Below are 25,826 nucleotides of genomic sequence, written 5' to 3'. Positions count from 1 at the left end.
ACCTTCGCAAATGTCTCTCTACCACAAGTATTTATTCAGGATAACTTTCTCCAGGAAGCCTTCCCAACTCATCAAGTCTGGGTGAAGTATGTGTGTATTTTCTACTCCTCAGTGACCCTGCATCTATCTTTTATGATACATCCTTTATACTGACTTTCAGCAAGGGTTTATCTACTTGTTTTACTGTCCCACTGGCCTAAAGCTCCACGGAAGCAACGACCTTGTTCTTTCTGTCCAACACAGGTTAGCATTTAAGAGACATTTGGTAAGCATGATGAACTAGCAAATGACTGACAAGTGAACCAAAAACACAAACGGCTAAATGAGTCCAGAACTTTCTTCATTTTGTTCTAACAGGAAGAAACAATCAAAAACTTAGGCTGATAAAAAGCCAGGAGACACCCCCCCCACACACACACAAAGAAGGGAAGATATTAGGAAAATGAAAACAATGCGTTTTAGGAGAGACCCAAAGTATGGACCCACATGTAAAAGCTCAAAGGATTGAAAGTTGGATACTTTTCAAAGAGTTCCACAAGAATCCAAACTCTATCAGAACATAAGAAGGACAGAGCCATAAAATGCCAGATCGGCAACCCCATATTAAACCAAACTGTGCAAGGCACAAAGAAAAATCCAGCCCTTTTACTAAGTGAGATGAAGATACAGCACAAATTTATAGGTACAAGATCAAGAAAGCTAAAACAGAGCAGGAGAGGCAGCTTTCAAGAGACATCAAAGGTAACATTCTTTAATTATACAAGAAAAAGGAGGAGGGGGGCAAGGATAATGTTGCCTCTGTTAGAAAATGGGCTAGGAAGCTGCGAGCAGATGGCTATGAAATGGCAGGAGTTGCTGTGTTTCTCATGCTTTTTCTCAAGGAAGGAGGGAGCGACGGAGGAGGAAAAGAAACTCTAAGCACCTGAGAATACTGCCACTTGTGCTAGGTGCTGGGTGGGTAGCCAAATTAGAAAAGGAACATAATTCCATGGAATATTTAAACAATTAGATTCATGATCCCAATCAATTTGTCGATGGAGAATCCCATTACCAGGAATTACACACATACTTCCACACTAATGAGTTGGAAAGATGTTACTGAAACCGTGAATTGCCTTAGAGGTTACTGAAGATAAGAGAGCTCACTGAAATTTATTAAAGGGCAAAACAAATACCATGCTCACCTTAACCACAGGAAGAATACCTACCTGTTTGATTTTTAGATGGACTTCAAAATACACAGGAGATCTCCTATGCAAATCCCATGACGTTTAAAATGAATTGGTCCTCATCCAACTCTGAGTCAAGTGTCAGTTTCCTCCAAAGAACCACAATGCACGTTGTCTGAGCATCCTGGCAGCTCTAAATGTGCTGCAGGTATGTGGAAGCAAATATTCTCGATGTTTTGCAGATGAACGACTTATCAATGAATTAATGTGTCATAAACACTTTAAACCCTGCCTATGTTCAGAGAGGATGCAGGGGGGAGTATATTTGAATCTGAGGTTGACTATAATGAGTAAATTATAAAATGGAAGCAGAAGCTTCCATTTCTTCTGTTTGCCGAGGAGCTACCTCTGACCAGCAGGCTCTGGATCAACTTCCTCTCCAGTGTTGATAGGCCAAGCAATGAACAACTCACCACTTCTCTGCATTAACAAGCCCTCTCGGTCCTGCCTAGGAACTCTGGTGGATAGGAGAACAAAGCACTGCCCCAGACATCACCTTATTCTAAAGAAGATCAGACCAACATACATGGACAACCCAAGCTGTGATGCGTTTCAGGGTCTTACACATGGACTAGGGGTGCGGGGTAGGAAAAGATCCTTGTGAGATGGGACTTAAGGAAGCCTTTCAAAGGAAGTGCATCATTAGACTGAAGACTGCGTAGCACTTGAAGGTGAGGAAAAAAGGCAAGAATTATTCTGGGAGGACACCAGCCTGAGCAGTGGGCCAAGGGAGCCAGACTTGCCTGCAGGGGGCACCGTTAGGGCAACAGAGAGAGAGAGGGCCAGGCCAGAACACCAGCAAGCCAACTGGTTCTCTCTAGAACATGGTCTCCCTTTGCCTTTCCTTTCTATTCCTCTCCTAGAGGGATGGGCTTCAAGCTTCTCCCTGGTCCTCTCTAATAAGTATGTCCCCTAAATTCAATGGATAAAATCAACAGCTCTTTTTCCAAAGGTCACAGTGCTTCTCTTCCCATTGAGTTGCAATCTCACCCGCTGTTTCCCAAGACTCAAGCATAGAGTCACAGTCATGTCAAAGATTCAGTGGGGAGTAGAATCTGGAGCCTCCTAAAAATGATTCCTAAATTTCCACCACTTTCTTCAGGCTTGCTCACAATGTAGCTCTATTTTAAAAAAGTCTGTGGACATGGGCTCACTATTTCTGGTCTTAAAACACTTACCTCCAAGCTGCTGAAAGAAACCTTGGATTATTACGCTGAATTTCTAAGAGAAGGACAGGAATAAGCAGGGAGCTTTTCTTAAGCTCACAAATAAGTTTTGCAAAGCTTCCTAGACTTGTCTGCATCTTCCCACTCCAGGTCCTCCCATGATTCAAGTCGACTAGCTCAAGATGCAAGACACTCAGCAAAGCCCCCCAGACTAGGACCCAACATCGGTCTTTCTGGTGAAACCCTCCAGTTTTCAGGGGGAGGGAGGAACAATCACAACACTCCTGACTGGTTCCTCAACTGTTCTCCAAAGATGGAAACGACAGCCTGGATGAGACCAGAACTGTGCACCCGGGGAGCTGTCACTGTCTTTGCAGTTTGGTCAACACCAAACTGTTCATTTGTGCCTTGTAGGCATCTTTGTCTTTCACAGCCTCCAGATGACACTCCGAGAGTAAAAGAAATGTGAGCAGGTGCGTCTATTAAATATGTAAAATACACCTCTTCCCTTCTCCTCACTTAGAAGACGGATTTCTAAAGGGTGTGGAAAGTCACCTAACATAAAGACAGACAAGTAGAAAAAATATCTTCCATGCCTTTTTTTTTAAGCACACAAGAATGCAAGTGGGCTCAGCACATCAGCTTTCTGCAGAAGATAAATGCCAGCCAATTAAAAATTCAGTTTCTTTTCTTTAAGCTAATTCCTCAGGTTTTTGCTAATTAGCAACTAATAGTTCTGTCATCTGAGCTGGGAAACATAAGGAAGAATACCAGCGGTATGTTTTCAATCAAAGCATTTACATGGAGGAATGAATCATAGTTTCCAGGAGGAATAACTGCTTGGGAGCAGTTGGGGGCATAAAGAAAGCAGTCTTCACACAACTATAAAACTGGAAAAGAGACCTGAAATTTTAGAAAAGGGGGCATCTTTCTAAACCCTCCCCACCATAACAAAACCAGCAGGGGATCTCTATGACATGATGATGATTCCAAGAAACTCCCCACCAGGAGCCCAGCATGGATAGTTAAAAACTGTACTCCACAGTCCAGAAGACAATGCAACACATGTTTTCTGTAACAGGAAAGCGAATAAAAGTTAAGTGTCGGCCAGGGTACAGGAATGCTTTAACTATTATGTCACCTGCCTTGTCAGTTTACAAAAGAAGAAATGCACAGTGGTAAGTGAAAGCAGGGAGTGATGGTAGTTTGGCATATCTGGCTACAGATGAAGCAGGAGCAGAATAAAATCTTTGCTGAGAAATCTTTGGGCTGGAGATGGGGGACGTCATCCTGACTCCAGGACAAGCAGGTCAGATTCCCCAAATCTGGTCCCTCCCATGCCCTGCCCAATTATAAAGCATGAGTGATCCCACAGCAGCCAGCCTGTCAGCACCACCCCAGGTCTGAGCCACGCGGCTGGAACATCTACTTTCTTGCCTTGATATACACCCCTTCCACAGCTACCCTCGGCGAGAGAAAGCCCTCGGTCCCCCCTGTGAGGATTTTATTCCAAACACATGTTGCAAATGTTTGAAGTGCCCGCTATCCTGGGGTTTTCTCTTTTTCTTTTTTCTAAAAGTCAAACCCACAAAACCCAAAATACTTTGAATCCCGCCTAAGTGCAATTTGTGAAGATGCAACATTGCCTACCCAAGTATAACAGAGCCTTATGCAATAAAAATTTTACAGATGTCCTTCTGAGGGGAAAAACGATTTTCCTTTTTCCGGTCTTACAGGAAGCCTGCCCACACGTTAGAAATACAAAGTTAGTATATATAGAAGCACAAATTAGGCATCTTGGAATGTCTGCGTTTTCCAACCACAGAGAAACGCAGGAATTACTGTGAGAGTTCACAAGCCCAGCTACGCTGGATTAGAGAAGTCTTTCCCTCCAAGGGTCTAGTGGGACTGGCAGACAACTCAAGGGAAAAGGGAGTGACCTAAAAAGATGTCTCTGAACCTTTAGCTACCGAAGGTCCACAATCAGTTTGTGTGCTTGACAAGGCTGCCGATGGAGACAAGGTCAAGAAACTTGGTCAAAGTTTTACATCTCATTTGAAAAAGAGGGCACTTTTCTCACACGCTAAAAGATTCTTGGAAGATGTGTCAATTTCAGCTTCCCATCTGTCATTTACCTGGATAATTAAATCCATGTCAGATAGGTATTATTACAAAGTACCTAAAAAAGCACTCATTATACTGGTAGAAGATTAAATAATCCAACTGAGTTCTAGAAAAAATAGAGTCATATCTTACTGACTTCTTGGAGCTTAGTTTAGGATACCTTTCCATCATTTACCATGAACACCTAAATACTATAACTTTCACTTTTCCACAGGCATTAAGCTTGTATTTGTTATATAAAACACTTTATGGTAGGAATTTTAAATGTTAAAACTACTCCAACTTATGTAAAAGGTTTAAAATTTCTCTGCCCCTCAAATAGGAAAAAATGACAGTCCATCCTTTAAGATTCAGTGAGAAAGACTTCTGATTAGAAGACTACAGCACCCCGTGCTAACCCCACACTCTTTCCCTAAGAAAAGAATTTTTTTACAATTCACTCCATCTCTAATCTGTGTTTAGAGAAGACACTGACCTTGGGGAATCAGGAAGGCAGGTCTGACAGAGAAATGCCAGTCTACCACTGAACCGCACACAACTGCAATTCTGACAAGACACCTTGGTTTGGCGAGTGAACTTATCACATACAGATGGTGGTGGAGACGATGCTGCTGCTGCTTGTGATGATGAAGATGGAACAGGAAGAAGAGGAAGAAGCAGGAGAAGGAAAACGAGGCAGAGAATAGAGAGAATCCTTAATGATTCAGATGCATTCACCACGAGCCAGAGATTGTACAAAATATTGGTATTTTATTGGCACTGTCTCACTTAATTGTCACAAGGACGCTGTGGGGCTGGCGGTCTCACATCACTCCCATTCAACAGCTGAGAAGGGATCCTCGGAGGGATCTTAGCGGACAAGCCCACTTGGCGACAGTCACAAGGTCAGTAGGTGGCAAGGCTGGAAGATGAGCGCCCTGGTTGCTGAACCAATCCCCAGGACTCCACGTCCATATGATGGATGTAACGATAACACTTATTCATGCCCAACTGAGTGGTTACCTCGGAACGGTGGGGCAGAAAAGCATTTGCCATTTGGTGACAGACAACCTACCTCACTTGTAAATTACCCAGTGATTTTATAGTAGTTTGAACAATGCCGTGGGAAAAGCTGAAGCACAACCAACCTATAGGTGTGATGTCTCTTCAACAGAGTGACAAGCAATGATTCCAAGAGCCATCAAGAGTTTTCCAGTGCCCTGTGCTAGTTCATACTCCCACTGGAGGTTGGAGAAGGGAGTCACACACAAGGACCACAGAGCAGGGACAAGGGTTCCAGGTGTGCAGAGATCCCAGCCCCTCAAAGGATGAGGAGAGGACTCAATGGGCAAACCGTTAGAACAAATGGGCCGAGACCAAGCTGCACGTTGAACGGCACAGAGAAAGTAACGGTCATCTGCCTACTTTGCTCAGCTATCCTGAGCAATTAACTATTCACTAATTAGTGGGCATCTGGAATGAAAAACAAAACATAAATATGAAACGGGGAAAGTTTGTGTTCCCATCCAAGGGCACAAACAATGCAGAGCATGTATGGCTGATAATCTAGACTTTATCCTTTTTCAAAAGTAAGCATACTCTCAGGAAATATTAATATAGGTAGGGAGTGTGTAGAGTCCCTCATATTTTCTGCATGGATGAGATCTAATAGAGACCCATCCACAAAAATATAATGTAGAAAACTCAGACATGGGCTTGGACAAAAACCCTACTGACAACTATTGTAAACTCTCATTCCAAAAATAAAGGAAAAATAAAACGAAGTAAACCTCTAACGAGGAAAGAAGAGGAATGCACACACTATACCTCCTCATTTCTGTAACTGTAGAAGTTAACAACTGTAGCCATAGGGCTGAGAAGAACTTTTTAAACAGAAAAGTGGCAGGCTTTTTGAAAAACTAACAAGAAGCCATCGAACCTTTTCCTCTATGCCTCTGACCACTTAAAAAAAAAATTCTCCCTCCACTGAAAAAAAGTAATGTATCTTCCATCTTTACCAACAATATAATCTGGTTGGGGAGGAGGGGGGAGCAGTTGCTGAGACTTAAGGTTGTGTGAAGCGCTTTGATCTGCGCCCTGATGAGGGAACATTCCCCTCTGCTTCAAGCCAACTAATGAAGGGATGAAATTAGCTTTTATCCTGGGCACTTTCTTGAACCAAAAAACATGCACTAATCAGCTGTCCTCACTCATCAGTCATCTGGCTAATGACCTTTTGCCTTAAAACACTAAAATTTCTGAATGATGTGGAAAAAGGAAAACACAAACCAGTCTCCCTCCGTGGCACACGATGGATCATCTGGAATTGGAGCCGGGAAGGTTAAACAGCGGGTCTGTATGCTGGCAAGGTGATAAATCTGTAATCAAGAGCTGCACACTTGGGCATCTCAATATGAACTTCATTACTCCACAACCGAATTATATATTTTAACTAGAACCAGGCCGGAAACAAGCTCAACCTTTATATAGTTTCTTTTGCATTCTGCCTTGGGAGAAAACCATCCCTTGGGTGTGTTCACCATCCTAGTTCATTTCTTAAACTTTCTGAGTGCAAGAAGAAAGGAGCTTACGAGGTCTCCAGTCTGCAAATTCCAGAAGAAAGTAGAATATACAGAAAAATCTTCCACAGGAAGGAATTTGGCCCTGGTTGGTTAAAAGAGGTTTGTTTGTTCCTCAACAATAAAGCAATATATATATATATATATATATATATATATATATATATATATTAACAAGGGGACTATCTGCCATTAAAGACATCTGCTAATGTCACCCACTTTAATAACTCCCCCTCCTCAACCGATTTTCCTCTAGCAGGGTCTACTTGGGTGGAGAAAATCTGGTTTCAGTTCCCAGGAAAGGTCCGTGTGGATTAACCACAGATGGGACACCTTCCTGACAGCTGCCCCCCAGTCCCCGAGGTCCAAGTTGGTTAGAGATGGAAAGAAATGGTTTCCCTAAAAAGAAGGAACAGGATGTGGGAGAAGTAAGAGGTAAAGTAGACAGTAAATTAAACATTTGCATAAAATAGTAAAGACAAGTAACTCTTTAAGCACACGTGCACACACACACAGCCTGCCATGGCTCCTGCAGCAAGTGCCACGGACTGGGGGCGACTTACGATAGTGAGGTTCCATGTAGCCATTCCTGGGGTCCATGGCAAACACAGCCCCACGGTAGGGGACAGAGGGCTCGGCCAGGTGGGGCAGGGACCCATGGATCTCTTTCTTGATCAGCGAGGCCCTCTCGTCGCTGGATGTTGAAGGCTCCTCGCTGATCTTGCTGAGCCCCGGGGCAATCTGTGGCTGCATAGCGACTGCGTTTCTTCTCTCTCTGTGATAGGTCTGTCCAGGACTTTCATCCTCTGAAGACGGGAAGGGAAATGAAAACTCTGTGAGCACTTTGAGGAGACAATCAAAAACCATCATCAGTTGGCGCTCCCTGTCCATCCATCTCCCCGCTCCAAAAGAAGCCTACTTCTCATTCTTGGCAACTTTGAATGCTAGCCATGACTGGAGGGTCTCAAGCCAAAATTGTTTATGAATGAGGGTCCAAGATACAAATCGAAGGAGGAAGGGGAGCAGGAAATGAGCCTATTAAATTGAGATGTCAGCAAATTCTCATCCTTAAATTGAGATGTCAGCAAATTCTCATCCCCGGCTTCCAGTCGAATCTGCCAGTGAGGTTTCCCATTAGGGACCTGCCAGTATCCCTGCAGAGCCTGAGGAGCTGGAGATTTTGCCAGACTAAGGCTGTGGATTGCCAGCTTCTCCTGGCCTGAGGAAGCCAGGCCTCCAGTGATCCAGGAGGCAAGGGACCTCTGTTCCTCAGAGGAAGACCTGTTAGAAAGCAAAACTTGTCTTTGTGACTTTAAGTCAGATGTGTGATCCACTGAGAGATGAAACAGTGCCAGACATGGGACAGAAAACCCGCTGGTTGCAAGGGATAAAGATGGCCATCATGAAAACCTACAGTGCCCCTTACAGGACACTTCCTACTTCGGCCCACAGAACAGAGCTGAGAGCTAAGAGGAAAATGGGGATAGAATGTGGGTGTGGATGGCGTCCGTTACACTGATCTACATCCACACTCTGGTGGGCTCCAGACATCGTTTCAAACTTGTAAGAAACGGCTTGATGAAATTCAAGCTCCCTCATACTTCTGTTCCCTTTCATCTGTAAGAACTTTCCATCTGTCCACTATGGTTCTCTGCAAATGTGATTGGATGGCCTTTCCAATAATAGCAGATCAAAGACTCGTGGCATAAAATCAAACCAAACTGGCGATCAGAACCCACAACAAGTGGCCCAATTCATCTGAAAGAATCATACGTGCACTTTCAGTTATGCCCACACAAACTCTGTGTTTAATCCACAGACTATGCTCTGGCAGATAAGTGCTGACGGGAACAAAGCTGTCGAGACACTGCTTAGACACCTCATTTGAAGGCTGTTTCTCATTCCTGATCCTAAAAACAAAACAAAAACAAAAAAACTATATGTGGGTATAAATAATAATACTGGTGTACTATTTAGTTGAACAGAAATCTTCACACACAAACTTCTCTTCAAAATATCCGAAAAAACAGAGTTATGTCTAGCTGAGTAGACATACTCTCTTAAAGACATACTCTCTTAAACTTCTCTTTAAAAAAAAAAAACAGAAAAAAGTATGCTTTAGCAATTTCATAGCTCTTTGACAAATTCAGAAGAATAGCTATGAACATGAACTAGTGTGAAAATACAAACTCAAGTAACAACAATTCTTTTGTGATGACTAATAATTTGACCTACCTAAATCCAGCAGCAACTCTCATTTTCCTGCCTGTGTTTGGGACCTGAAGACATAAGCAGTGTATTTTTCTTTATTTTTGTTTTTTAGCCTAGCAAATGACTTTCAAAACCAAATAGGCAATGAGGTATGTTCTGGACTTTACAGTGATTTTGCTGACTACTGCTGGGTAACTGTGAAACATTATTTTAGCATTATTTTGTGCAGATCCCCACCCTCAAATCTTCTAATGATGGGATAAATTATGAATTTAATCTATCAAGTAACTACTAAAAAAGAAAATGGTCACATTTTCACACATTGATCTTTACAAAAGCAATTCCAACCATGCATTTGATAGTTTAAAAACAAACTACAAAAACAACAACAACAACAACAAAAAAAATCCTACATTTTAATTTCTCTTTCTAATACTTTTAGGCCCTAATCCACACTCAAACTTCATTAGCAGTAAAGTTGCAGGCTGCAGAATGAAAGTTTTCAGTGAAGTAAAGACAGAAGGATGTCAAAAACACTCAAAACTCATAGTCGGTTTATAAAAATTCCCACCATGGCCAAAGTCATATTTTCCACTAAGGTGTGCCTGCACAACTTCCAATTTCAACTTTGCACTAAGGTGTAAATTCTGTAGAATGGACCTGCATTTGGAAAGACAGACAGCTCATACCAAGAGGGACTGTGACATGCAATTAGCATTCTCTGGGAAAGATGAATAACCAAGCCCTACTAATCTGTTCCAGGTTTAAAACAGGATTCCCTTGACTTAATCTTCCTAGAAGAAATTAACTTTTCTTCTCTTAAAACTGCATCCCTACAATAGAGTGAGTTTCTTAGACACGATGTCTTTACGGACAAGCATTTGAATCCAACTTCACGAATAACTGAATAATGGGCATGGACTAATCACAGCCCTCCCACCTTCTCCCCCACCTCGTGGGAGAAAAAAGCAGTTAGGGGGAGGTGGGTAAGTGGAAACAGGAGGATCTTTTTAGCTAAAAATTAATTTCTTCATGAGAGTTAACTCAATATGTGTGAATATCAAATTAGAACAAGAAATCAGCAAAGTTCAAACACTTAATACTGAAAAAAATGAGCTAATTCTTTTAGTAAAACGCAGGCCAGGATTTTTTTCATGTGGAAACTTTCATCAGACTTACTCTTATACGAGTCAAGACTCCCACATTCTCACCTATTCTCCCTCTCCAGAAAATTCCAGCAGGTGATTATTTCCTGAAGTTCATCTCCTATACTGAGTTGATTCTGAGGGGCATTCAGGATGAAACCTTATCAGTACACACCCCCAGGATACAAACAGCTATGAAGCTTGAAAGCGTGCTCTCTACAATGAAAGGAAACTTTCCAAGCCATATTCCTGCCTGCTCTTATAAATTTAGCAACCACTCTAGCAAGCCAAAAAGAAGAGAGCTGTCTAATCTTGCTCAGTCGAGCTGAGTTGTTCAATAAAGTTGGAGAGTCAGCGCAGACAGGCTACGCCAGGCCAAATTATTGACAGAAACATACTGTCCACCATGGCAACAAGCAGAAGTCGGCTGCAAAAATGTAAGCAAACAGCCCAGTCCTCCAGAAGCATCTGCCAGTGGACCTGAACAGCCAAACACAGGGCGACTGTTCGTGCCTCTCTCGGTTCAGCAGCTGCAGGCTCGGAGGGTCACACTGAGACATGCAAGTCTCTAAAAAGCTTCAGGGGAAAAATTGTTTTCAAAACTGTCATCAGGATCCCACTTTGGATCCTCTGCCTTCTGCAGATCTGTGCTCCAGTGGAAATTAGGGAATTCCCACCCACTGCAGGGAAGGCTGTCCCCACATTGCATTTCAGAAGCTGTCCCAGGTTTTTCCAAACTCATCCAAAAGCAACCCATATTGCATCAGACGCGCTTGGTGCCATTAACTCTCACAACTCAAGAGCGGCTTCATTGCCAGTATTGCTTAGACCATTTACAGGGAAGGTTTCCAGGAAGTCATCGTGTGTTGAGAAGCAGGACTCAACACACACACACACACCTGTGCGTTTGTTCCCAAACTCTTGACTGACTTCTTCTCCTGGAGACCCAGGAAACAAGTGCTCTTTTGCAGTGGACTGGACAGAAAAGTTTCAGATGACTGTTCCCATGGAAGGGTAAAACCCTGCACCACATCACCAACCAGGAACACTTTCTATCCCCCTGACCAAATCAGCGGGTGAGGAGCTCGTGGTACAAGTGCTCACCTCTTTGAAATGAACGTGGATTTTAAGCCGTCCCCTGCAATCCCATTTTAAAAGCATCACGCCTCTCTTACCCCCAAGACACAGAAGACACAGAGCGAAAGCGAACAGACAGATACTTACAACTCAGTCCCAGGCTCTGGCTAGCTACTTTCTGCAAACTTCTCTTTCTGCTGGGCTTTCTCTAGCAGTGCAGACCTGCTAGGAACATTCTCCGTGTCTCCCTGCCTCCCTGCACCCTGGCCCTCTCCCTCTCCCAGGCAGTGCTTGCTCCCATTAGAGGAATTAAAAGTGGTTGGAGCCATGCTAAATTTAACAAGCTCATTAGTATTCTTTCTGAGTGCTTCCGAGTGAACTCTCTCTATTCAAGGCACTCTCTCCAGCAGAAGGGTCAGGCTGGCTAATCATTAAATCAAACTAATGTCACCGTATCACAATCAGCCCCAGAGAAGGAGGGTTTATTATTTCAGTTTATGCTAAATAAACGGTTTTACAAACGGTCCCCAAGCAAGGTCAACAGCAGCTTCAATTACAAGACAAACTTAACAAGAGTTGCAATAAACCAAGGACCCCGTATTGACTTAAGAACAGGCTCGACGCCACATATGGCCACTAGCAGGGTTGTACAGGAATGCATATTGGAAAATAAAGGAAGAGGGGGCGCTTCTTTCTTTGCCAGAATTTGCCACTGCACAGCGACTGTTCATTCACCTCTCTGCAACCAGCTAGCCGCTCAGCTCAATTCACTCCACACAAAGGCTGGAGCCCAGACCTCAATGGACCGAGTGAAACACGTTCAGAACTAGGCTCTCTATTGTGACTGAATTTCTTAACATCTTTTCAAAAAGCGGAGAATGCCTTGAGGCTAAAGGAAGAAACAGGCTAATGGTGAATTGGGAATTCAGAGCAAATTTCAGAGCCCTTTCCTCCTAGCTTTTGAGGTTGAAAGCAAGCTCTTTCCTTTCAAGTTTCAAAGTCCTTTTTCCTCCCGCAGTGTCACAGAAGGATTTGAAAAGAAGGTAATTGTGCTCGCAGTCTCCCTGATCAGAGCTTACGTCCTATTTCTGGTATTTCGGAATACTTCTTGCAATAATAGTGCATATAGCTCAATCCCTTAACCGGCCTGCACTCTGCAATTGCTCATTAAATGAACAATTGTGGGTATAAAATGCCTTTTATGTTCAAGGTCTGGATATAAGATAAGCATTCTAGGACTCTAAATTTGGTTTACTAAGGAAACTCTCCATCATTAAATTACAAAACTGAAGTCAGAATATCAGGCTTTCCCAGAAAAGTGGCACTCAAATTTCGGTGAGCCCAAAAGGCAGGGCGGCTGGGGGGAGGGGCAGAGGCCACAAAATGTTAAGGAGGGAAAAAGAAAAGGAGTGGATACTCAGATTCTGAACAGAATAGGATTCAAACAAGAAAATAATATTTCCGTGTTTAATAAGGTCTGAGTTTGTGAAACCTCATCATTTCCAAACTGAATGATATCATCAAGTCATCTACAAATGGATCAAAACACAGGTGTGAGCCTCAATCAACACGCGGAGGGCTATTCCTGACCCCTCACCGGCAAATGTCACCCCCCTTTCTTAAGAAAAGAAATAATCTGTTTCTGCCACAGACCGCTTTATCATTTGTATCTTCTTACTTGCTTCTCACCTGAACCCGATGTTACAGCAGGACAAGGCATTAGGGCCAGTTTCCTGATCAGAAATACGCAGCCATGTCCCTTACACATGATGTAAGAGGAATCCCAATCACGCCTTTGACAGGCCACAAAGTCCTGTTAACATGAGGAGAGGTCTGCTCCCAGGCAGGTTTGGCAAATGATACCTGTGGCTTGTGTGCAATCCCAGCCTCCACCCCCATGACCATCAATTAAAGGAAGGGAGGAGAGTAATTACATTTTGATGCTCTGACATTTTCAAATCCTTGATACTCTCCAAATAAGTTTTTGTCAACAAACAACCACTTCTGGGAAAAACCCAGAGGGCTCCAGTGACAAATCCACGGTGGGACATCCAACCTCAGGGTCTTAGTACCCTGAAGCATCTTATCCCCACAGGTATGAGGACAGGAGCATGCCCTACACAGGCTGTGTCTGCACGTGCACGCGCGCACACACACACTCACACACTGTCGCACGCTGAGGCTCGACCAATGGCATCTGTATGTTACTGCATATTTTCGTGTGCTCTCACAAGCCTGGAGCCCCACCTTTCTCTCTTCTAAGCAAGAAACAGAAAACATCATTTTCTGCTTTTCCCCTAGGAAATTACTTGGCTGTGTTTGGAAAGAGCATTATTTCATGTTTTCTTATTATGCATTGGTTGCATCTTGTCAGCTTTTATTTCTGTGGTTATTTACATTCTGATGTTCTTTGAATAAAAAAACCAGTGGAACCCAACTCCTCGCCTCCTTGTTTCAGAATTTTCTCTAAGACTTTGCCCAAAGAGAGATCAGAAATAAAAGAGAAGAGGCTAAGTACATTCACAAGGTTTGTAGAATTATGCCAAGAAGGCGGGGTGGGGGTGGGGTGGCGGGGGTTAGCTTCTGTAGTTTTTAGAAGCAGAATCTTGACCCTTTCCATCCTGACTGCAGAGATGCCTAAGCCAAAAGCTGCTCCCTGGAATCTTAGAGTCTGGCTTCCAAACGGAGGAGCAAACAATGCCTCCTCTAAGAACATTTCCAATGCCCTTGGGGTCAGACATCGCCCTTGTGTGGCTACACATACATCTCCCATTGACAATGACTGATGACAGAGGGAGTGGCCCAGATGGATCTGGAGAGAGCTCTCTGCTTTGTCTACAACCTTTAAACCGACTGCAGGGCCTGTTACATGAGAGGGCGGCCAGGGGATTTGAAGCTTTGGAGAAATTCAAGTGGCAATCCTTCCTCAAAGATCATGGGCTCAAGAATTAACGGGTAGCTCTCTCTGCCTCCTTACATTAACGAGGAGATCGCAAGGGGAAAGCAGAGAAGTAGAAAATGCCCTCCATTCCAGCAGTAGGAGTACCACAAATTTTTTTTTTTAACATTTCTAGAGTTCTTTTTGCCAAAGAACAAAACATAGTCCAGACTGACTAGTATCCCTCCAGCTCTTCACCAGAAACTATTTGCTGCCAAGAACAGGTTAGTACTAAACCCAAGGCAATTTCTGGCCTTACTCCCTACTACTCAGTTTACAGAGCTTCAAACAGGTCTAAAAGGGGCTTCTGGGATAGAAAGAGTGGAGAGAGAGTAAGACAAGAATTTAGATAAACTGAAGGGCACACCTGACACTGCTGTGAGTTCCTGGGAGCAAGGAGCTCCCAAGGCCTGGAGCAAGCAGCCTCTTGCCTTTTTAAAAATGAGGGCTCCTTGCCATCTGGAAAATCAGGTATCGATCACACCATAAACCTCATGTCTGAGGCCTCACCAGGCATGCCCTATAGGGTTTACATTCTCTTGCCTCGTCTCTCTCTGAACCCACACCAATCAGAGGTCCACACCCCTGTCCACCTCGGGAAGGATGCTTCTGGGCGTTAACACTATGACTTGGGCCAGCACAAACCCAACCTTACTAACCAGCTTTCAAAGTTTTAGACAGAAAGCAGTAGCCAAGCCCCACCTGTACCTGGGAAGAGGAAAAAAACAAAAACAAAACAGGCCCCTGAGGGCCCCGGCAGGCCATCCTATAAAACGAAGACCTTCCTAATTTTCCATGAGCTCAAGAAGACCCTTGCATTGAGAATTCTAAACTGTCATGAAGCTTCTTCTATTAGCCTGCTATTAGTTACTAGTCACTGCTTACACAGAGTGAGTTAATTAGTGACATCAAAGGCAGTACAATAAATTCTCAGGAGGGCCTCATTTTTTTTCCTTCCGCTTAATAGCGCATTTATGCCTATCTGCGAGTAACAGTCTCAGGAACATTTAGGTATTAGAGAGTTCTTTGAGAACTCGATTCGAGTCTTTTATAAGCAAAGAATGAAGAGTTTCTCTTCCTTGCTTTGCACCTACAACCTGAGCAGTTAACCACCCATAGTGGCATCCACAACCCACAGTCATAAGAGACATCGTGGAATGTCTGCTCACAAGGCTCAAGTGAGCTGACAGCTGCTGTGGCTGCATCCTCCAATGGGACCAAGCCTATTGCCCTGGAGTTCTACTCTGCCCCTGATCCTGCCATACTTGGGGGATCTTTGTTCCCCGACCAGGGATTGAACCCATGTCCCCTGCAGTGGATGCGCAGAGTCCTATCCACTGGACTTCGAGGGAATTCCCGCTCTTCCTTTAAAGGCAAGCAGGGAAAAAAACCTCTGTGTGTGACAGCCTCCACTGGCCATACTTCTGAATGGTGGTTCCCAGGTTCTCACCCAACCAATCCCCTAACATCAGAGTTCCATTTCCTAAACTTTCCACCGTGTTTTAAATTGTGGGGGGAGGCGATGAACACAAATTTAACTGGCTTCATCTGGTGTGTTGATGTTGCCTGGTTTTGGTTTTTTAGAAAACTGGGTAATAAGAAAGCCTGAGCATATGGTGGTATCGTATTTTTGATAACATTTTAAAGACCATGCTTACTCTATGGCAGGAATCAGATCCTCTTGGAGAGTACACTTAAATATCAAGAGAATATCATTACTGTACAGAAAGGAGCTGAAGGCTTGACCCCCACTGGGACCAGATTAGAGATGGTGCAAGGGTGCTCACCTCTGCTGACTCAGCCTCTGGGCAAGGCCAGGTGCTTCCTGGATCAGGTTTCTACCACAGAAGCTCCCTCTAATATTGTAAAGTAATTAGCCCCCAACTAAAATAAATAAATTTATAAAAAAAAAAAAAAAAGAAGCTCCCTCTAGCCACTGCCCACTTTGACTTCAGCTATGAAACTTGCATTTGAGAAACCCAAACGAAAATAGCACATTTTGACTCTTCACACTTTTAACAGAGCTAAGTCTACTTCTAGTTACTTAGCCACAAAAGTCTGAAATTTTGGGAAACACTTTCAGAACACTTTCAGAAACTATGACTAAAAGCAGGAATGGTCACAAAACCTAATCTCCCCCAAAGTCCATGCTGATGGTCACAGCCAAGACAGGAGGCTTTGGTACCCTGATGCTCTCCTCTCCTCCAACCAACTGGACAGGGCAGACACCAATCACCCAGCCTCTGCAGGAGACTGGGAACCAGGACAGAGCCAGACCTTTCTTTTGCCCTTTTTCTAACTTTCCAGACACAACGCCAGGGGAATGTATTTTTATACTCAAGAAGTCCCAGTAAAAGCGATTAAGGAAACAAATAAAACACCAAATTCATCTACCTGTCCAAAATACAAGTAATTTTTTTTTTTGTCTCACCCATTCATCTGACCAATTCAAATTCATTAACCACATACCAGTGAAATACAGCTAATATCTGCTTACTATGAGATCGAGAGGGGTTCACTTGTCTTGCTTTACTCTTCACTGTACCCTGATTTGGAGAAGGTAATGGTAACCCACTCCAGTACTCTTGCCTGGAAATTCCCATGGACGGAGGAGCCTGGTAGGCTGTAGTCCACAGGGTCGCGAAGAGTCAGACACGACTGAAGCGACTTAGCAGCAGCAGCAGCAGCAGTATCCTGATTAGAGACACTGTTGTTCTGCTCATTTGCCAGATGAGGAAACTATGGCACAGAGAAGGTGGGCTATTTACCCAGAACACACAGCTGGTTGGTGGGCAGAGCCTGGAACCCAGGCAGTCAGACTTTAAAGCTTCTACTTAAAAGATCTGGCTCTTGGACTTCCTTATTCAGTGACAAGAAATATAAAATACATTTGAATTTTGATCAATGCCCTAAGACTTCCCAGGCGGCACTAGTGCTAAAGAACCCACCTGCCAAAGAAGGAGATGTAAGAGACACGAGTTCGATCCTTGGGTCGGGAAGATTCCCTGGAGGAGGGCATGGCAACCCACTCCAGTATTCTTGCCTGGAGAATCCCATGGACAGAGAAGCCTGGTGGGCTATACAGTCCGTGCGGCCACAGAAGAATTGGATATGACTGAAGCAACTTAGCAGCAGCAGCAGTACCCTAAAGCATGTGTCTGGGAACTTTACAACCACCAAACCCTGCTGCAGCATGAAAGCCGCCACAGTCAAGAGGTAAACCAGTGGGCATGGTGGTGTCCCCATGCTTCATTTATAAACACAGAAATCTGAATTTCATGTAATTTTCACATCATATTTAAAAATGGAAAGAGCCATCCTTTGTTCATGCACTGCACAAAAACAGGCAGCAGACTAGGTTTAGCTACACACTTCAGACTAGCTATTACCCTAAAGGAACTTACCCACCACCTTTGCCAATAAGTCTGGTACCCAAAACAATGAGGGATATTACAGTAAAACTGCAAAAGCAGTAATACTGAGAGTTAGGGGGGAATATGGAGGGCTAGTCACTTTCTCACACTATTAAAATATTTCCATAATCCACTTCCAGGCTGCATCTTAAGGGAAAAAAAATTAGAAAAGAAGACAATTTATTTTCAAGGATATTCATCACGGTGTTATTTATAATATGGAAAACTAGGTAACAAAATTAAAGTCCATTATCTTAGGATGGAATATTGTTATTAAATACAACGAATCAAGGATTTTAATGAATATAGGAGAGAATTTTACTGAGCACTAAGTACTTTTCTAAGGTGTTACATGCCAATCCTATGAGGTAAATGCTCTTGTACTTCTCATTATACAGATAAAAAAAGTGAGGTTTATTTATCCAAGAAAACACAGCTAGAAAGAGGCAGAGCCTGCAATGGAATTCAGAGTCCACTCACCCACCTGACTACTATGCCTTCAAGTTCTTTAAGGAGTCAAGTTTTTGGAGGAGGGGAAGGTGGAAAACAAATATATAATTATTTCTATACATTTTTTTTAGGTTTTAAAAAATTCACCGAGAGCATGAAATATTTCTATGCAATATTTTACTTTATGGTTCTGTATTTCTCAAGAATTTTACAGCGCAGAAATAGCTGATTTCTTTTACTCTTGGTTTTAATTCTATCCTAAGTATGACCTTTACAAGAATTCTCTAGAGAAGTCCAAATTAAGTACACATAAATTGAAAAATTATCCCATGAGTTTCTTTCCTATAGTCTTATTTTATCTCCTGCAGTCCTGTAGTCTTATTCTAAACTATTTATCCCACCTCTTAAAGCTATAAGTGCTTGGCAGGCTATTTTTACACATATTAGTAACACCTTACAATGATATTGGGCTTTATGTAAATTCACTTACTTCAAGTTATAGGGCTATTTTTAATTATTTTGTACTATACACAAGCACCTTCCAACAAGTACATCCCTAACATGCCCTAACGTCCCCTCCTGCCAAACCAGCTTTCACCAGGTCACCCGCTGAAAAGTACAAAAGAAAAGCGCATTAGAAAAAATAAAAGAACTTTAAAAAGAAAGTGCATTAGAAATGATCATACTGAAACGTGTACAGTGAGTACTGCACACACTCGCTGAACTTGTACTGAAAGCCAGATCATATGTCAAGTGCAAAAGCATTAATCCCATTGGTTGCTTACAGTCTGCCAGGTGTGCGGTCCTGGCACCCCAGTTATTCGGGTAAATACCCTGAGGCTCAATAAGTCTAAAGAACCCACTTCAAGCCATCCTTCAGGTAAGTGGCCAAGTCAGCAGGACTTTCTCATTTATCAATATTATAAATGATGATTAACCCCTGCAAAGTGTCTACTACAAAGGCCCTGAAAGCTGAACACTGCTTTACTTGGCATTCCTTTAGAGGTACATGTGAAGATGATCAGTGTTAAAATTATTCTACCTCTTCCTATAAAAGTTATCAGGAAAGGCTACTTTAGTCTGTAATCAAATGACCCGTTATGCAGTGTCTCCGGATTCTGAAAAGCTATTTATGCAAAGGAATATTTTACCACCATCTTTGGGGGGATTCACATGCCAGAAGGCATCTGAGTCTTTGGTTTGTGTTCAAGTTAACAATAGCTCCAACAGTTTAAGCTGCATGTAGTTTATGGAAAGGGGCATATGTCCAATAGTTAAAGAAGCATATGGTTCATAGAGAAGAGGGGAAAACTTGCCTTTGCAAGCAGCTTTGCTTGGGTTATTTACCAACAAACGAAAGGTCCTTCATGCAGCCCCAGAGCATACTTTTCCTCCCACCGGCTGGAAAGGAATGCCGAATGAGTCAATAAAACCAGGGTCACAGTGAGCAAGAGACCTTCTCCCCAAGAAAGATGATAATCGAATTATAGCAAATTTCAGAAAGTCTTGTCTCTTTTCTTAATCAAGAACAAAACCAGACTTCTTCTTAAAATGCACTATTAGGAATTGTAACTGTTCCTAAAAGTGCCAGATAGATTTTCATCCATGCAATATTAAAACTAACAAGCGTCTTTTCAATTTCTTTTAATGATGAGGTATGCAATAAAAATGCAGCAGTGCTTCGTTTAGGCAAAGGAGCTGGAGCAAAAAGTACCAAAATAAATAAATAATAAACTTACATGGGCCACTTACCAAAAATAAAAGCATTTAATTCAACCTTTTACAGGAGGCACACGCAGCATTCTGAAAGCAAAAAAAATTCTCATAACGCAAACCTCTACTTAAAAATCACTGCCAGGGGCTGGAACCAGGGTAGGGTGTTATTTCTTTTTCAATTATTTTTTAATGTTTGGATATTAATGACATCAACTGCCATATCATATATATAATAAGGCAGCTTGGTATAATAAAAGGAGTTAGAAAACCTAAGGACCAGACTTGCCTCCAGTGCTTTATCGGTGTGTGACCCTGAGTAACTTATAAAATATACCAGATTGTCAGTTGCCTCACTTAACAGGCAGACAATAAAACTTGCCCTGCTTACTTGCCAGGGTTTCCTGAGGGTTAAACAAAATATGATAAGGATCTTTATAAATTATGGCATTTATGAATGTACTAGCACTAATTTCCTCATTATCTGTTTAATAATCGTGCAAAGCAGGATGGTGGGATGCAAGTGGGTTGGAAGGTAGTGGCTGAGTTTCCAAGGCTGATTCTATTGCTACATCGGTTGAACTTCAGGCAAAGTCACAGAATTTCTCTGGGCTGCTGCTTCCCCTTATCTAAAATAAGCCATCACCAATCTACTCCACCCAACTTCTCACAGATTCCTAGGGGAAAAGATGGGATTATACAGAAAAAACTGTAAGGGAACAAACTGCTATGCACCTTCATCAAGAGCTAGGCTAGATGTCTTGGGAGCAAATAATTGCTGTTTCACAACAAGAAGGAGGATCCAAGTTAATGACCTATAATTTAACTGGCCATCTCTTTCACCTACTTTTTAAATGTATCTTGGATCAGGCCCATAAACAACATTTAGGAAGTATGCCTACTTGAAATTTGCGTAGAAAATATCAATCTCTTCTCTACTTGGTTTGCTACGACTTGAGATACTTGAATCTTCCCGAGAAATCCATGTGCTGTTTCTCCATGAGCAATATTTACTAAAAATGATCAGGCAAGTTCTCCTAGGATGACTGTTGGCATCTTACACCCACTTCCTGTTTTGTTTCTATATGGCCAATGTACTAAGACTGGATTATACATTTTCAAAGGCTGAAAAAAATCAAAAGAAGAGGAATGTTTCATGACACATGAAAAGTATGTAAAGTTCAAATTTCCGTGTCCATGAATAAAGTCTTATGGGAACCCAGCCAGGGTTATTCATTTTCATATTGTCTATGGCTGCTTTTTCCTTATAAGAGCAGAGTTGGGTATGACAGAGACCAAAGGGCCCTTGCAAATTCTAAAATATTTACTAGCTAGTCCTTTCCAGAAAAAGTGTGCCATCCCCTAATTTAGCCAGCTTAGGGATACCCATCAGCGAACTGATGAAGCACACCTGAGAAATGCACACCAACAATAAGGCAGCACCATTCAAAACACTAGTAGTGAGATTTCCGAACCTTAAAGTGGGTACTAACATCATCCTTCATTTACAGATGAAGGAAACTTGCTTAGAAAAATGACGTTCCCCAAAGTCACAAGTTAGTGAGTTGGAAATCAAATCAGTTCAGTTCAGTTCAGTCGCTAGTCGTGTCCGACTCTTTGCGACCCCATGAATCGCAGCACGCCAGGCCTCTCTGTCCATCACCAACTCCCAGAGTCTACCCACACCCATGTCCATCGAGTCGGTGATGCCAGCCAACCATCTCAGCCTCTGTTGTCCCCTTCTCCTCCCGCCCCCAATCCTACCCAGCATTAGAGTCTTTTCCAATGAGTCAACCCTTCGCATGAGGTGGCCAAAGTATTGGAGTTTCAGCTTCAGCATCAGACCTTCCAATGAACACCCAGGACTGATCTCCTTTAGGATGGATTGACTGGATCTCCTTGCAGTCCAAGGGACTCTCAAGAGTCTTCTCCAACACCACAGTTCAAAAGCAGCAATTCTTTGGCGCTCAGCTTTCTTCACCGTCCAACTCTCACATCCATACATGACCACTGGAAAAACCATAGCCTTGACTAGACGGACTTTTGTTGGCAAAGTAATGTCTCTGCTTTTAAATATGCTATCTAGGTTGGCCATAACCTTCCTTCCAAGGAGTAAGCGTCTTTTAATTTCATGGCTGCAGTCACCATCAGCAGTGATTCTGCAGCCCCCCAAAATAAAGTCTAACACTGTTTCCACTGTTTCCCCATCTATTTCCCATGAAGTGATGGGACCAGATGCCATGATCTTAGTTTTCTGAACGTTGAGCTTTAAGCCAACTTTTTCACTCTCCTCTTTCACCTTCATCAAGAGGCTCTTTAGTTCTTCTTCACTTTCTGCCATAAGGGTGGTGTCATCTGCATATCTGAGGTTATTGATATTTCTCCCGGCAATCTTGATTCCAGCTTGTGTTTCTTCCAGCCCAGTGTTTCTCATGAGGTACTCTGCATAGAAGTTAAATAAGCAGGGTGACAATATACAGCCTTGACGTACTCCTTTTCCTACTTGGAACCAGTCTGTTGTTCCATGTCCAGTTCGAACTGTGGCTTCCTGACCTGCATACAGGTTTCCCAAGAGACAGGTCAGATGGTCTCTTTCAGAATTTTCCACAGTTTATTGTGATCCACACAGTCAAAGGCTTTGGCATAGTCAATAAAGCAGAAATAGATGTTTTTCTGGAACTCTCTTGCTTTTTCGATGATCCAGCGGATATTGGCAATTTGATCTCTGGTTCCTCTGCCTTTTCTAAAACCAGCTTGAACATCTGGAAGTTCACGGTTCACGTATTGCTGAAGCCTGGCTTGGAGAATTTTGAGCATTACTTTACTAGCATGTGAGATGAGTGCAATTGTGCGGTAGTTTGAGCATTCTTTGGCATTGCCTTTCTTTGGGATTGGAACGAAAACTGACCTTTTCCAGTCCTGTAGCCACTGCTGAGTTTTCCAAATTTGCTGGCATATTGAGTGCAGCACTTTCACAGCATCACCTTTGAGGATTTGAAATAGTTCAACTGGAATTCCATCACCTCCACTAGCTTTGTTCATAGTGATGCTTTCTAAGGCCCACTTGACTTCACATTCCAGGATGTCTGGCTCTAGGTGAGTGACAGTTCCCTATAATTCTAAACCTGACCATTTATACAGTGAGGAAAGGTAGATTTTGTCCTTTCTCATAAGCTTAAAGATAGAAAACATTTCCTGACTGTTTCCTCTCTCAGTGTTAAATAATGAATTTTAAATATACAATCTGAGATGTGTGTGATTAAAGATCAGTCTCCTTATCCAGCTTGAGGTGTGTCTGCAGTTGTTTGAGTTCTGTTCTTTCCGAAACAATCACAAAACAAATAAGTACACATTGGTCTAACCAGTCACACTCTCCCGGAAGTTGAAGGTGACAGAGGCCATTTCCCACATCAAGCTACTCAATGTGCCTTTTTTAAATACAAGTGAAGGTACCTTCTGCTGAGCAGATATAATCCACAATGATCTGTTTTTGAAGGCAGGACAACCCAGACTGGCATGTATCAATATTTTTGTTAATAAGGGTAGAGGAGAAACCTGCAAGCATTCAGTCTTGAGATTTTCTGTTCCCACCACATTAGGAATCTCCTGACCAAAAGGCAAAAGCAGAGACTTCTCTGGTGGCCCAGTGGCTAAGACACCATGCTCCCAGTGCAAGAAGTCCAGGTTCGATCCCTGATCAGGGAACTAGATCCCATAACTAAGAGTTCACATACTACAACTAAAGATCCTGCATGCTGCAACTAAGACCTGGCACAACCAAATAAATAAATAAAAATAAATAGCTTTTAAAAGGCAAAAGCAAGTTTAGTGAGAGTTCTGAGAGAGTGTTTCTGCAACCTGTGTGAAGAATTGCATCCAGGAGGTTTAGGGCTGACCGAGTCAACACAAAGAATACAAACTGGTCAAGATCAGCCATTATCCACACTGGATGCATATGGATGCACCCACGTCTAAGTCTCCATCCTTGACACAGGGTTGGTGAAGCAGACCAATGAACAGTTAAGTCAGTGTCGGGGGAGGCTACTGAATAGGAAAGGGAGTTTCTTTAGCTGTTGGATGTGGGCACATAGATCAGGCAGACATTCTTGAAGGAGGTCTGGACAAGATCCGGTTTGAGAAAGTCTTAGCTGAGTCTCCTCTGCACTTCACACTTTCAAAGATGCTGGTCAACCTCCCCCTAACCCCTCAGGGATACATTCAACTCAACAGCACAGTATTAATCATGACTGAGACTCCAAAACCTTGCACCTTGGGTTTAAAGGCACCTGTGTGGTTTTTGTTTATTTCTTTTTGCACTTCTCTTTTTTAATTCACATCTTGCTGACACAAGTGGAAATTTCGATTTCTTGGCAGAAAAACCTGACGTTTCCTGCCAAGCCATTCAGATAAAAATTCTTCCATCCTCCTTTCATGGCTGGGTCCAGCTCTACTAAAGCCCTCAAGAAGAGTTGGAGGAAACAGCAACCAAGACACATAATCCAGGCATTTTTATTGTGCTTGACAATTTTATTAATTCTATTGGGTCTCTTTAGTCTATTCTATCATTTGTAAGGAAAGGAAAAAAGTTCTCATATGGTCCAGCTAGCAAATGTAACATCCCCTCCCTATAAAGTGAACGCATCTCACAGTTCATTCAACAGAATGTTAGCAACCACGGCAACTTCAAGCCAGAGAGAAGCGGCCTCTCCTGGGCTCTCAAGCAGCCAGCCTCACAGAGCAACGAAGGTCATTTTTATTTGTCTTCCTTCCTATGCATTATTGGCTCTGGACTTCTAGGGAGGCATGATCCATAAAAGGAAGAAGGAAGCACTTTTTTTTATGTATTTTCAAACTAATCTTCAAAGCTACACCACCAATCTGTCCAACAACAGCGGTATTCACAAATTTCAGACCTGCCATCTAAACACTGATTCTATGCAATACTGACCTCTTTCTATGAGAGGTGGCCATAGTCTTCCTTGCCAAGGGCTTCATAAATTACTCTGAATAAAACCAAGACAGGTATGTATCTCTGTGCACTTGCCTGTCCTCTCCTTCTGCTCCTTGTCTCACCACACTAGAGTGCTCTACTAGCTCAGCCTGCACTGTCACACCCCTCCCAGTGCCAGCAAGGAGTGCTCCTGCTCACCACCAGCTCACCTTTGCCACGTAACTGCCTCTTTCTGATTCAACTTTTCTCTAACAACATCTTTACTGGACCCAACACCATCTCCATCCAATATACCATCTCTCTGCTGTATCTATCATACTACTGAGCAAATTCTAAACTCTCCTGACCCCAGGGTCTCTCTCTCTTTTTTTTTTCGATGTGGACCATTTTTAAAGTCTTTAATTTGTTACAATATTGCTTCTGTTGTGTGTGTGTTCTGGTTTTTTAGCCATGAGGCATGTGGGATCTTAGCTCCCTGACCAGGGATTGAACCCGCAGCCCCTGCACTGGAAGGCGAAGTCTTAACCACTGGACTTCCAGGGAAGTCTCCTCCTTTTTTCTTGACTTTCTCTGGTTTGCACTTGACTCCTGAATGGTCTGTAAGGTTTCCAAGAACTGTCCTTTGGCCAATTTAATGGCTTCCTCTCTGCACTGATGCTTCAACACTATCTTCCACTCACTCTTTCAAGCAAACTTTGTGTACCTGTCTTTTTCTATTCTTAAAGTTTGAATGTGAACCTATTTACAAAACAGAAACAGATTCACTAACACAGAAAACAGATTTACGGTTACCAAATGGGAAAGGAGAGGGGAGGGATATATTAGGAGCTTGGGATTAACAGATACATAGT

The 25,826-nt window shown here is 42.8% G+C and overlaps 1 protein-coding gene across 5 annotated transcripts in view; it reads right to left on the bottom strand.

Annotated features, from left to right (window-relative positions):
* The window catches only part of GLI3 (GLI family zinc finger 3), a 306,186-nt gene that overhangs the window by 200,915 nt on the left and 79,445 nt on the right, over window positions 1–25,826 (bottom strand). For 4 of the 5 annotated variants that reach the window (XM_081531099.1, XM_081531098.1, XM_081531097.1 and 1 more), the window contains one exon: window positions 7,641–7,883. In XM_081531099.1, coding sequence (XP_081387225.1) covers window positions 7,641–7,883 — 243 coding nt within the window. Of the gene's footprint in view, window positions 1–7,640; window positions 7,884–8,850; window positions 8,932–25,826 lie in introns of those variants that run through there. The other variant, XM_081531101.1, reaches the window with a different exon arrangement.

Source organism: Giraffa tippelskirchi, chromosome 10 (genome assembly GCF_054371585.1).
Source record: "Giraffa tippelskirchi isolate mGirTip1 chromosome 10, T2T-mGirTip1v1.2.pri, whole genome shotgun sequence".
Taxonomy (NCBI): Eukaryota; Metazoa; Chordata; class Mammalia; order Artiodactyla; family Giraffidae; genus Giraffa; species Giraffa tippelskirchi.
The sequence above is the reverse complement of the archived record's forward strand: the minus strand, read 5'-3'. Positions and strand labels throughout refer to the sequence as shown.